Source organism: Octopus sinensis, linkage group LG17 (assembly GCF_006345805.1).
Source record: "Octopus sinensis linkage group LG17, ASM634580v1, whole genome shotgun sequence".
In the NCBI taxonomy this organism is placed as follows: domain Eukaryota; kingdom Metazoa; phylum Mollusca; class Cephalopoda; order Octopoda; family Octopodidae; genus Octopus; species Octopus sinensis.
Window position 1 is genome coordinate 18,064,424 of NC_043013.1, and position 14,471 is coordinate 18,078,894.

The 14,471-nt window shown below is 37.9% G+C and overlaps 1 protein-coding gene across 4 annotated transcripts in view; it reads right to left on the reverse strand.

Annotated features, from left to right (window-relative positions):
* Positions 1-1,686: 1,686 nt before the first annotated feature.
* The window catches only part of LOC115221061 (GRAM domain-containing protein 2B-like), a 230,812-nt gene continuing 218,027 nt past the window's right edge, over positions 1,687-14,471 (reverse strand). For all 4 annotated transcript variants that reach the window (XM_036510419.1, XM_036510418.1, XM_029791275.2 and 1 more), the window contains 6 exons: positions 13,742-14,117; positions 13,290-13,347; positions 12,190-12,231; positions 10,536-10,646; positions 9,095-9,200; positions 1,687-5,977 (listed from right to left, as the gene is read on the reverse strand). In XM_036510419.1, coding sequence (XP_036366312.1) covers positions 5,837-5,977; positions 9,095-9,200; positions 10,536-10,646; positions 12,190-12,231; positions 13,290-13,347; positions 13,742-14,117 — 834 coding nt within the window. In that variant the 3' untranslated portion in view covers positions 1,687-5,836. The remainder of the gene's footprint in view (positions 5,978-9,094; positions 9,201-10,535; positions 10,647-12,189; positions 12,232-13,289; positions 13,348-13,741; positions 14,118-14,471) is intronic.

Here is a 14,471-nt window from a genome sequence, read left to right on the forward strand (position 1 = left end):
GGTTGGTGATTGGGCTGACTAAATGGTAAACTAATTCTACTACACAATAGATGTGCGTATTTATCATCATTTAACGTCTACCTATCTCTCTCTACATATATATATAGCTGAATGGGCAGGAATATTAAAGAACTGCCTTGAACTGGGGAGCATATTGAATTCCAGGACAGAAGTCTTTGGACCCTGCTTACATTTCAGGAGATTCCTTCTGAAATCCTGAGATTCACAAGCTGACCAGGTCGATTAGGGATAGTAGCCTAAGGGTTCACGTGTTCAACAACTAGCCAAGAGATCTTTTCTCCTTCCACTTTGAAGGGAGGGTTTAGGCCACTGGCCATTAGCGTCTGAAGAGATGCTGTAAACCTAAGAGCTTTATGAATGTGAAACCCTGGGTAACCCCATAGACTAGCCTTAACTATCTTTATCATACACACATACACATGTATATAGGCTTTTGTTGGAACAAATGTCTTTACAGATGGATACCATTCTAAAATGAAATGTAATAAACTTTTGCAGAAAGATAATTATATCTTAATCAATTATGAAGATTTTGTGTATGATTCTGGAATCGGGATCTTTCTTTCCTCTCTCTAACCTCTCTAAACAACATGGCTACTCCAAGAGGATGAGATCAGTTTAAGGCTATGTATCATTATAAAGAATTCTGAAGAGAGTAATTCCTTTTCTCTTTTGTGTAACTGGAGAAAAAAAAAAAAGGGACCTCCTCTCCCAAAAAACCCTCACCTACATTTCCTCATAGCACCCCCACCTGTATGTACCTTCATTCTGTTCTGCTTTCCTCCAAACATTAAGACAGCAATAACTATTTTAAGAAAGATGAAAGCAGAATGCAAGAACTCACACGTCTTTGCACAGTTGCAATACTTTGAACACAACAAATACTCTTTTGGTCAAACAGATTCCTAAAAATGTCTGAAAATATGGTCATTGTCTTAGAGTTGTTTTTGTACAATTTTTTTTTTGACCCCCTTCGGTCAGACACTGACCATGGGTTTGCACCTAGAGAGTTACCCTCTGAGGCACAAGTCTGGGCAAGGTTGTTTTATGGAAGACCAGCAGTCGCCCATGCATACCGGTCTCCCCTCTCCACATCACCGATGTCGTCCAAGGGAAAGGCAAGGGCCGATACAGCTTGGCACCTGTGACGTCGCAACTCATTTCTACAGCTGAGTGAACTGGAGCAACGTGAAATAAAGTGTCTTGCTCAAGAACACAACACGCAGCCCGGTCCGGGATTCGAGCTCACAACCTCATGATCGTAAGCTCGACGCTCTAACCACTGAGCCACGCGCCTTCACAATTACTACTGCTGATAAATGATAGTGGGAATGGCAAAGATAATTTTCCTCTTTCATATGAGCTTTATCACACACTCTTACGGTGCCATGCAGTGGGACTGAACCCAGAACCATGTGGTTGGTAAGCAAGCTACTTACCACACAGCCACTCCTGCGCCTATATATATATGTATATGTGACATAGACATCTTACAGATACATGTATCAATACACATTCACACTAGGCATATAACTAGTATTTATTTAACCAACCCTTGAAGGGATGAAAGTAGAAAACCCGGGTAGGATCTGAAGCGAGAACATGAGGCACTGATACTGAATATAGTCAAGTCTTAGAGTTTGGTACCCTGGGTAAATATTTCAATTAGTCCCAGGTCAGACCTGACTGAGTGGATCTATGACCAAAGATGTTCCAGCATCACTTCCCTTCTTCTATCACTGGATATTGCATATCTGAAACCTCATCAGTGAAAGTTGTCCCTTTCCCAAAAGTGGTACAGTAATTTGAGGAGTATTGGCTGCTATTTCTAGTGTGTTAGATGACACCAATGCATCATTTGCTGGCTATTTAATATCATGGTATTTTATAAGAAATGTAATGAGCCACAGATCAGCTTCCCTTCATGAAATGTGAGAGTCACTGCAGAGCCATAGCCTTCACATGAGCGAAGTAGATAGTTCAGTAAATTCTATGAGTGAGAGAGAGGTGGGTGGGTGGAAACAACCTGTTTATATTTTACATTTCTTGCTGGAGGTATGGGAATAAAATTATATTTGTGGAAATCTTATACCTGACCATGTAAGATAAATTAGAGTATGTAGAAAAAACTATTTTATTTAGCTTAAAATCTTTAGTTTGTTACCCCCAAAATATATTTTAATATTAAAATCAATTAAAAATGTACGATTGAAAATTAAAATCTAAAATTGAAGATTATTTCCCCAAATCCATTTATGAATATTGTTTTCATGTATATATATTGCAAGAAATATTCCATATTTTCTGAAAACTTTTCAAGAATCAGACAACTCAGATAAAAGACCAAACTGATTCTAAGTTTAAAACCAGAATTTAAAATTCAATATTCACTTTCCATTTAAAATACACCAAGTTATTGTTTGTTTAACAAATTTCCTCAGATTTTCCCCCAAACTTCAGAATTAAATTCAGGCATATTTTTGCTCCAATGAAATACATAAATACTAATTTATAAATTTTTCTGGGCTCAACTCTGCACCAAATACCATCCCAATATGTAATTTTCATAGCTAACCCATTTTTTTTTTTTTCTATTTAAGGCATTCATTTTTTGATAATTGTACAGACTTGCTCAAGTGAGTCCTAAGACTAATTGGGGTGTCAATGAGCCTCTCTCCCTATCTTCATCTCAATATAACTGTATCAGACAGTCTGGTAGCTACCAGTTATTTGCATAGCGATTGGTTTCATTACTCATCACAAGCCGTGGGAGGGATTCTGGAGAGAAGCATTTCCCCCCGTCAGGATGTCTAAATAATGGCAGAACTGGAGAAATAAGCTTAAAACTAGTGATAAAGAATTATTTTGTCCAACAGAACTGGACAAACGAGTTTAAAGATAATCACAGTGTAAAGAAAAATCAACTAGGCTAACAAGATTTGAAACATTAATCTGGTATTTTACATACACACATATATACACATAGATTTTTATACTCTTTTAGGCATAAACACACACACGCACGCACACAAACAGGCACCATGAGTGGCCTAGTCATCAGAGTGGTGGATTGTATACCTTTTGATATCTGTTCTGGCTCTCTGAAGTTTTGAGGTCAACTTTGCCTTTCACCCCTTTTAGAACCAGTCTAGGGCAGTGGAACGGTGGCTTTGTTAGAGTGTTAGATGAGAGGTCTTGTGGTATTTGTCCCTGATCTTTCTACTATAAATTGAAAGATATTCAGATAGAACATAAACATAGATTGGTAGTGGTACAGAGATAGTTATATAATTAAGTTATTTCCTTTGCAAATATTAAGTTACGACTATGAAAGCTAGAAAACTTCATACACAGAATATGAAGACTGGACTCAGTATAGAGATGGTTTAATATCAAAGTGACTCACCTCTCCTTCTCACGGGACCAACTTTATTGTAAAGAAGCCAACTGAGGGCAGTGGCAGGATATATATATATATATGTGTGTGTGTACATACATACACACACACAACCCTCTCCACATCAATAGGTTTTTAACCAATAGTTAGGCATTAAAGTTAGCCAAACCCTCCTCCCATGGGGTCACCATAAACCAGATCAATGACAGGGTACATACCAATGTCACTATTCTCAGCTAAGTCAGATGTTGTTCAGTGAAAGTTATCACAGGACAAATTTAATGTTAAACTTTCAAATTATTATATCTGTTGAAAGTAAAAAAATCTGGCATTCTTAGAAGAACATGTGAAATTACTGTAGATGAAATAAAATTCAGTGGAAATTGGTCCAAGAGAAGAAACAGGAAGGGTCAAAGGTATTATCACATATCTGTATGCCTGGTGGACCTAAACCAGAACATTCTCTCAGTGAGTGGTGGGAATAATGTACTGAAAGTCATATGTAATGACAGTTTGTTCTGAGTTTCATTTTAGTACCTAGCCTGCTCTTATACGTATACACACAGGTGTGCATATAGCAAAAAGCCAGTCTAGATGTGAGGCCTGTCACTGAGAGAGTTTATAGAATTCAATAGTGTCTTTGGCAATTCACAGAACTTACAACACAATGCTCACACAATTTCACACACACACACTAGTGAATAAAGAATTACTTTCCCTGTTAAACACATTTGCACTCTCTCAACAAATCATTGATATCTCCCTTATCGTTTTTTTTTGTTAAATTAAGTAACCCAAAGGGGAGGTTTTGTCTACTAATTGCTTGGATAACTCCAATTGATCTATTTTTTTTGAAATTTAGTGTTACATATATACGACCCTGCCATGTATATGTATGTGTCTATAACTGATGTGAATCCAAGTATATATTTAATTTAAATGTAGAAAATACTTGAATAAAAGCCGGTTATAAAATAAAAACTTAAAAAAACAAAAAAACAAAAAAAAACAGAAACTCCAAGGTTTCTCATTTAAGGAGTTATAATGATGAGTTGAAGATTATTGGGAGGGAGAGGAAGAGAAAGGGGAAAGGAAGAGAAGAATGAGGAAAAAAACACAAAACATCAACTTCAAACACTGAAACTGTACTGCACAAGGCAACAAAATCGTTTGGTGAAATAAATCAGAGAAATAGACGTAGAGGGATGACATAATGTTTAGTGTTTGACTCTGTGTGTGTGTGTGTGTGTTCATTTGTATACCATACTTAATGTAGATATACTGTAAGAAAGCTAAAACAGTGATGCTAAGATGCCCTTTCAAGATGAATACCATAGCATTGCGGATTTCTTACAGTATATCTATGTTAAGTAAGATATACATATTACTATTCTGAATAAATACTCTTTTCATCGCCAATAACGAATTTATGTGTGTGTGTCTGAGAAATTAGGGAGAAAAAAAGAAAATCTAGAGAACCCCAACAACAAGGGAGATAAACAATTATTTGCTTCAACTTATTCTGTGATGTTGGAAAACAAGGAATTAAAAAGTTTTGTGAACATCAGTAAATTAATACATATTAAGTTACTGAGATGATAATAAAGTTTAAAAGAAAACCAATAAAAACAATAAAATATATAGGGGCGATGGTAAATTGCAGAAGCATCAGACAGTATAATAAATAAATAAAGACATCTGCAAATATTTCTGAGTTTCAGGAATTTCTTTCTGTGTGTGTGTGTGTGTGTGTGTGTGAGGGCGGGAGGGAGACAACTAGTCGTATGTAAAAAATAATTTAGATTTAAGACAAATGAAACATTAAAAAAAAAAAAAAAATTTTTAAAATTAAATGAAGCTTTGAGAGGTTCTCAATAAATAGATTCTCTCGTACGTGGACATCTTGTGGCTAAAATATGGAAGGAGGGAGGGAGGGAGAGGTGGAAGATGGCCACACAGGAAAAATTTACAATTGTGAATCTTGTTTCTTGGTTCTCATATTTTAAATAATCATTGGAGTTATCACTGTGAAATAATTGAAGAGAGAGAGAGAGAGAGAGAGAGAGACAGACAGAGAGAGTGGGGGGAGAAATGAAGAAGGAAATAAAAAAGTGTGTGTGTGTTGGGGGAGAGGACAGAGGGTTCGGGTTAGTTATTATTAATTAATTAATTATAATAACGTTTAAAATTGTGATTTTGGACGTTAAGAACAATTGAAGAAATAGAGAAAATGGAGTTACAGGGAGGTAACTCTCAATGTGATGGGTGTAAAAAAAAAAATTATATATTCGCCCCACCCAGCAAAGTGTTTTCAACGAGCAACAAGCACTCTTATAAGAGTACAGTCGGCCTGCTTAGAGCCAAATCTGTGTACGTGTGGTGTGTGTGTGTGTGTATGTGTGTGTTCATGTTCTGGAGTTAACGGCTGACAGTCTGGTAACGGTTGATGGTGCTGCTGCTACTACTACTGCTGCTCTCTGTTACTCCTGAAGGTGAGCTTTCCCTGCCGTTGTTGCAGGCAAGACTGGAGGCTTTAAGGCTGTTGAGTGACACACTGAGCTGAAAAATAAACGAAGTAACGTCTGTTATATATATATAAAACATGCAGTAACACAAGCACACACACACACACACACACACACACACACACACACAGAAATTGGACAAAATAATGGAAACACCTAGCATCATAATTTTGAAATATCTATAAAACCGTCAAAAGCTAGTTTATTTTTTATGTTTTTTGATTTATTATTAGCGTTGCTTAATATATTTTGCTAAAATTGTTGTTTCTTTTCAGAGATCATCAGAAAAAGGTAATTAAAATTCATTAAAATGACAGGTCTATCAGACTTTCAAAGAGGTCAAATTGTTGGTGCTCATATGGCAGGCACTAGTGTAATGAAAACAGCCGAAATGTTTGGTGTATCAAGAAGTACTGTCTCAAAAGTAATGACAGCCTTTGAGAAAGAGAGAAAAACTTCCTCATTAAAACAAAACTCCGGAAGAAAACCCAAACTTTCAGACAGGGACCGTCGGACTCTTTCATGAATTGTTGGAAAGGATCACAAAGGTACAGCTCCCAAAATTACTGCAGAGCTTAACTACCGCCTTGAGAACAAGTTTCCACAAAAACTGTTCACTGGGAGCTGCACAAAGCTGGATTTCATGGGAGGGCTGCAATCAGAAGTCCACTACTTTCAAAAACAAACGTTGCAAAGCATTTAGAGTGGAGTAAAAACCTACAGAATTTGGTCCCTAGAGCAGTGGAAGAATGTTATTTTCTTGGACAAGTCATCCTTTACCTTATTTCCGACCACCGGCTGAGTATACGTGTGGAGACAGGCAAAAGAAGCATTTGACCCTTTTCCAACTGTTAAACATGAAGGAGGATCTGTGATGATCTGGGGAGCTATATCTTGGAAATCCACTGGCCCAATGGTTTCCGTTCATGGCAGAATTAATAGTCAAGACTATTTATGTCACCATTACAAATAGTGGTCAGTTTAAGAACTTCTTCCTCCCTAGCACTCTGACCGTGTCCTTTTGTTTGCACACATACAAGTGTAGTTTGAGGTAAGACACATCACATCGCAAGCTTCACGTTTTCTTTGTTTACACAATTGCTACTGGCAATAGTAGACTTGTTTGCAAGAATAAAGAGTGTTCTTGTCACCAAATGTATTCCATAAATGAATACAACATATAAAAGTCTGCGACTGGTTAGAATATAATGCAAAGGAAGTTCCTTGCTCTTACTATTTGACATTATAACAAAGCAAATGTGGGTAAAAAGAAATGACAAATTGTTAGCCAATACACTCAGCATCTCACATCAACTGCTGTGGTTATTTGATTAGGAAATAAGGGGAGCATTAAAAAAGGTTCAGAAGTTCATTTTGCAACCATGTGATTTCAGGTTTGTGTGTGTGTGTATACATACAATTATATATACACACACATATATATATATATATATACATACATATACTGCAGTATTCATCCAAAGGTAACATGTCTTATAGAAGTGTTGTATTTAAAAACACAACACACATGTGTGTTAGTATGTCCTTTAAACTTGGCAAGTTGAGAAATAGAAATTTACTAATATAAGAATCAGATTTAAAAGTATGGGCCAAGTTTTTGAGAAGCAGAGTTTAACAGTGTTCTAATTAAATATATGTGGAATGGATCAAAGTACTTAATTATTAATTTTCACAAGACAGATTCCTTTAAATACCCAGAAATAGTTGATAGGTTACCTAGGTAACTTAAGGTGGATTTTTCTGAAAGTGTAGTAGCCAGGGTAAGAATGGGGAAGAAAATGTCAAGAGAACTGTTACTTTTAAGCAGCAACAAAGAATTTCTCTCTTTGAAATTGTATCATGTTTATGTACGTAGTGTGATGCTGCATGGCAAGATGTTAGTCTTGCAAAGGTTGGAAAGAGGTGAAGTGGGCATGTTCCACTGGATGAACAATGCCAGTGTGTGTGTGGAATGAGGAAGTACAAAAGAATAGAGAAGGAAAATTGACTACAAGAGGAATCAGATGCAGTGTGTACAAAAGAGAATTCTTTACTGATACAGGTATAAAGGTGTACGAAATTGTATAAAGAAATGGCATGGAACTGTCATAACATGTGTTACAATGGATGGCATTGGATGTGCCCCCTCCTATCACCACTCCTCTTTATTGCTAGCCATCATTCTCCTGCTCTCACTTATTGCTGACATACACCACCCTCTCTTTCCTCCATCACCTTATCTCCCTCCTATGACATTGCTTATGTCTTTTCCCTGATCACTTTCCTAACATCCAGCATGTAGCTGCCTGGCATTGTGTCTCTTCCATTACTCCTTCTACCAAATCTTGCTCCTATCATTGTTTCTCCCAGTGATAGATTGGCAAATGTACAATATTGGGTAGAGAGAGAATTCTTTTAGCTTTGCTGGAGAAAAAGAAAAAAAATCACTTTAATGCTGGTGCCACAATGAAACGTCCCCAGTAAAGTGGTTGGTGTTAGGAAAGGCACCCAGCTATTGGAACTAATCAAGATGTAGATCTGGTCCACCCAGAACTACCTACATGTGTGTTTCTACGGCTGGATGCCCTTCCTAACGCCATGTGTATATATATATATCATCATCATCATCATTTGGAGAACGGACGCTAAATGATGATGATGATGATGATATATATATATACACATGGCGTTAGGAAGGGCATCCAGCCGTAGAAACATTGCCAGATCAAACTGGGCCTAGTGCAGCCTTCTGGCTTCCCAGACCCCAGTTGAACCGTCCAACCCATGCTAGCATGGAAAGCGGATGATGATGATGATGATGATGATATAATCACTTACATCATACATATATGCAGTATACATTTGATTGGCTGATCTTGAATGTACCTTAACCAATCAGTCCAAAGGCATACCAGAAGAGTGATGGAAACATCATTTGAACAGTCAACTTTTTGGCTGCTTGTTCAGTGTACTATCCACTCACCCACACACGACTCAACACAATATGTAAAATTGGCAGGATAAGGAAACCAAATCCAGTTTCAAGCTTGGCTTTCAACAAACAATATTAAGGATTAAATACTGAAAAAACACAAACAACAACAATAACAATAATAATAATAACAACAAAAGGTATGTTTAAAACACTCACTTCTTCCAATACATGTATATTAGCCTCTAAAACGAGGTGTAGTTGTTGGACCAATGCACTATGACTCTGGGCTCGCATCATGTAAATGTCTGAATGTATTTTATCTCTGAAATGACAAGTAGGCAGGTATAGAAATCGTGTGTGTGTGTGTGTGTGTGTATGAGAAAGAAAGAGAGAGGTTCTGGGTTCAATCTCAGTACATACCATTTTGTACATGTCGGCACCTGTGCCGGTGGCATGTGTAAAAAGATTCGAGCAAGGTCATTGCCAGTGCCGCCTGACTGGCCACATGCCGGTGGCACGTAAAAAGCACCCACTACACTCTCGGAGTGGTTGGCGTGAGGAAGGGCATCCAGCTGTAGAAACTCTGCCAGATCAAGATTGAAGCCTGGTGTGGCCGTCTGGTTCGTCAGCCCTCAGTCAAAATCGTCCAACCCATGCTAGCATGGAGAACAGATGTTAAACGATGATGATGATGATGATATTCTACCACACCTTCAGGTCCACTTAAGTTTAGTGAGTGAAATTTGGTAGACGGAAACTTGTGTAAGATGTTCATCAAAGGGACTATTCCTGTTTTGGGGGTGGTTGACTTATTGTCACCTATTTTAAATATCCCCTGGTCCAATCTACTGCAAGCATTTGACCTAGGTCCCCAGTCTGAGGATAACTACCTTTTTCCCTGCTCTAACTACACCCTAAAAAACTACATCACTTCCAGTTGACCAATATCTTGTGAATGAATTTGGTCGATGCAAACTGTACAGAAGCTTATCGTATATAATCTGTATGCATGTGTTTGTTGTCCAACAAGGACTCTGATGAGAAGCTTGTACATCACTGGAGCATAAAAGTAATCTGTTACAGATTACTGAAAGGTAGAAGCGGATTTGAAGAAAGTGTTTGTGTTCTCCAACCATATTACCTTAATGAAACAATTCTCCGACTATACTAGCATGGTCTAATGTGACCCCACCCCCCAAAAAAGTGCTGATTGTTGAATTCATGGTGCCTCGGGAAGACAACATGGAGAGGTAACATGAAAGGAAGGGGTTAAAATTTGAAAGACTAAGGGAATTGTGAGACATGAAGATTGTAGTGTACAGTACTACTAGTAAGGGTGGGATATTGTGGAACTAGTATGTCCTATATGACTGATATTTGGACAGAGAGAAAGGGAAGCAAGAGCAGTGATTTCTGAACAGGACCGAGGAATCAGAAACTGCTTCATCATGGTTATTGCAGAAACATGAGAGAAAAAGACCAAAGCTAAGAGAACAAAGGGGGAAAAAAGTCAGTAAGGACAAATAGTGGGGTTGAATATAATTGATAAAAAAAAAAACCCCAAAAACCTTCAAGGTGGTATCCAAGTATGGTCGCAGCCCAAAGACTGAATGAAAGTAATAAGATAAAGAATAACAAACAAGAGTAAAGTGTTTACCTATACAAGTTTTTTAAGGCAGGTGACCAAACCTGCAGAGTATCAAGTTTGGCCTGGATTAACAGCACCTTATACGTAAGGGTGACGGCAGATACCAGCAGGAATATCATACTGGAAGAGACAAAGACAAAACAATGGATTAGAGATATTTCAACAGAGTCAAAGATTCACCAAAATGTAGTCAGTTGGGGAGAAGAAGGGTTTAGAAATGCTTGGTCACTTGATGGAAGTTTAAATTATTTAATACAAGAGAGGTATAACTGGGTAAATGTACCCAGGTCATCCCTGATCCCCCAGACTGTTTTGTTTTTACCTTTTTACCTTTTTTTTTTAAAACTACAGAATGTCAGACTAACATATCACACATATTAAAATATCTATGTTATCACAACAAAGGTCTCCAAGCATTCACTTGCTAGAAATAGCAGCCAAATCCCTCTCAAACCACAACCTGCTGACTTTAATCAGAGTTGATATGGGACTAAACAAAAACAACATATACAAAAAAAAAGTTAAACGAGACTAAATATGTAAGATATTTTTGTCACCATTCTCTCCTCTCTGTGGCACCCACAAACTTGGTGGGGAAAGAGGAGGAGGGACCAGTCAATTGTATTAATCCAAGTGTCTCACTGGTATTTTATTCTACTGACTCCTGTAGGATGAAATACAAATTTGACCTAAATGATATTTGAGTTTAGTATGTTACTAAATCCCACAAGGCATTTTCGTTAATACTCTACTGATTTTTGCAGTCCAACTGACAATAATAACCCTTTCTAGTTTAGGCACAAGGCCTGAAATTTTGTGAGAGGGGTTTAGTCAATTACATTGGTACCAGTGCTCAACAAGATATCTCAAGAACCACTGGATGGATTTGGATGAAACTTTCAGGGATGTTTGGCCTCATGACCAGCACAAACTTATTAGATTTTGGGATCGATCCGGTACTGGACAATGATTCTGGATTACATTTCATGTTTTTTTACTTAATTTTTGAGAGCAGTCAGGTTCATTTTTAGTATTCTAGTTTGTGAGAGCAGTCAAGTTTATTTAAGATATTTTCATTTTAAAAACCCTGGCTAATCGTTGAGAGGACACTGGTGTTGCCTTGGCAGAGGTTTGCACTCTCTGAGTGCACTTGTTATTATTATTATTATTATAGTGATTTCTGATTTAGGTACAAGGCTAGCAATTTTGAGAAAGGGGGATTAGTAAATACCAGTGACCACAGGTGGAGTGAAGGGCAAATTTGATCAAAGCAGGATTTGAATTCAGAACACAGAGGAATGAATTAAAATTCCAGGAAGGGGTTTCCTGAAGCAATAACTGTTTCTGCCAACTGGCAGACACAGCAACAGTTGTTGGAGACTACAGTGACTGCCACATCAACAATGATCTGAGAAAGGAACTTCTGCATGGTCATTACTCAACCTGCTAGAAATAGCAGCCAAATATGCCTTCCTCAAATTACACCTGCTTACTGTCTTACAGACACATCATATGATGTAGTCCGACATACACTATGACTGAATAAAAGACAGGCTGGTCCTAGATATGTCTGTTGGATCTGGGTTTCCCTGGTGGGGGTGGAGCTCTCAAACAACAACAACAAATAAAGCAGTAGATTCTATTGAGAAATGGTAATACTTACATAGCTGCACATATTGCTAGTACCATGTGGGCCTTCGGTAACCTGAAATCAGTTGACAGATGTTAGAGAAGAACAGGATGAGAGGGGGGAAAAAATAAAAGTATTTGGAGTTAGACTATTTAGTATGTGGTGAATATTATGGTAGTTGTGTATTGTGCATTAGAATATCACTGCAGTACTATACTGTGTACTGATGTGCCACTACAACAGTACTATGGATAATGTAATAGAATGTTACTACAATACTATATGTGATGTACAGTGTATAAGCATCACTACAGTACATGCAGGTGTTATATACAGCATCATTGTTCACCAAATGATGTCTTAGAGCGTGATTACAGTATTATAGGTGATACATAGTGTATTACCATCACTACGATACATATAGGTACTTTGAGAACCCCTTTGGTCACGACACAGACCATGGGATTGCACCTAGAAAGTTACCCTCCCAGGCACAAGTCCGGGCAAGGTTGTTTATGGAAGACCAGCAGTCGCCCATGCATACCGGCCTCCCCTCTCCACAACCAAAGGCCGATACAGCTTGGCACCTGTGACGTTGCAACTCGTTTCTACAGCTAAGTAAACTGGAGCAATATGAAATAAAGTGTCTTGCTCAAGAACACAACACGCAGCCTGGTCTGGGATTTGAGCTCACAACCTCACGATTGTAAGCTCGACTCTCAAACCACTGAGCCATGCGCCTTCATATATAGGTACTATATAGTGTATTACTATGCTACTACAGTACTATATGTACGTGTATGTGCATATAGTGTGTTAGAGGGACTATAAGCCCTGTATAATATGTTAGAGTGTATAACTACAGTGCTATAAGTACTATTTAGTGCAGACAATCTTGACATTTGGTAGCTTTGACAAAGAAAAATAATAGCAGACCACAGCCGCCGCCACGACCACGACCACCACTACTGCACATAAATACATACACATGTGCACAGCTAGTGTTTTTTTTTTGTGACACTGTTAAATACAAATGATATACAGAGTGTACTGATAAGGATCAATGAATTTTAATACAATTGCGAAAAAGAATGTTAGAGGGAAAGAAATTGAAAGCCATTATTTTGACTTACCGTAGTAACTTGAGGGCTAACTGGCATATAGATTCATATGTCTGTTGACAGTTGAAACCTGAATGGATAACAAATGGGATATATTGATTTCTTATAGAACCTCTGCCGGCCTACGATAAATTACAATGTTTGTTAATATGTAAGACTGTGCTGTTTATATGAAACAACATTTCCTTATATATAAATGTGCAGTATTGTCTGTTTGATGTATCCTAACATCATATGTGTGACATATAGAAGTATGAAGTACATACACTCTGACAGATAGAAGTGGTACATACACAGTGGCATAGAAAAGAGGTACATACAGTGTGACATACACTGAGAGAGATAGAGGAGGTACATAAACTTTGACATATGAAAGAGGTACATATAGTGGTGATAAATACACAATGACAGACAGAGGAGGTTCATACTACTCTGTTTGTCATGACAAATAAGGAGGTACCTACACTGTGACAAATAAGGCATGATGAACCAGCTATTATGGACAGTAACAGGCTTTTTGGAATGGCTGGACCCAACAGATGAGGGTTTCTGCGATACTTGAGGTTTATTGGGTGTCGAACTTGTAAACTGGGTTTTCACACAAGGTATTGCTGCCTTCACTGGAGTTCGCTTGTAGGTTTTCGTTTTTCCAGGTTGGCAAAGTTTGTTATCTTCAGAATCCGTTGTTTCGGCGACACCACTGTAATCCGAACAAAATACACTAGATTCCGAATGGCTTTTCCTCTTGGGTATCAACGGATGAATGATGGCGCCAGAAAGGTTGTTTTTACTCAGTGGCATCGACAGAGTTGACTTTGCCAAAGCTGCTACTCCAGATTCCTGAAAGAAAAGTAAGGAAGAAAAGAATAAAGAAAAGCAAACAAATCAATACTAACACCACAAGCAGTAGCACTACTACAACCATCATAATCATCATCATAACCATCATAATACCTATTTCTTTACTACCCACAAGGGGCTAAACACAGAGAGGACAAACAAGGATAGACAAATGGATTAAGTCGATTATATTGACCCCAGTGCGTAACTGGTACTTATTTAATCGACCCGAAAGGATGAAAGGCAAAATCAACCTTGGCAGAATTTGAACTCAGAACGTAATGGCAGACGATATACTGCAAAGCATTTCACCCGGCGTGCTAACATTTCTGCCAGCTCGCCGCCTTATAACCA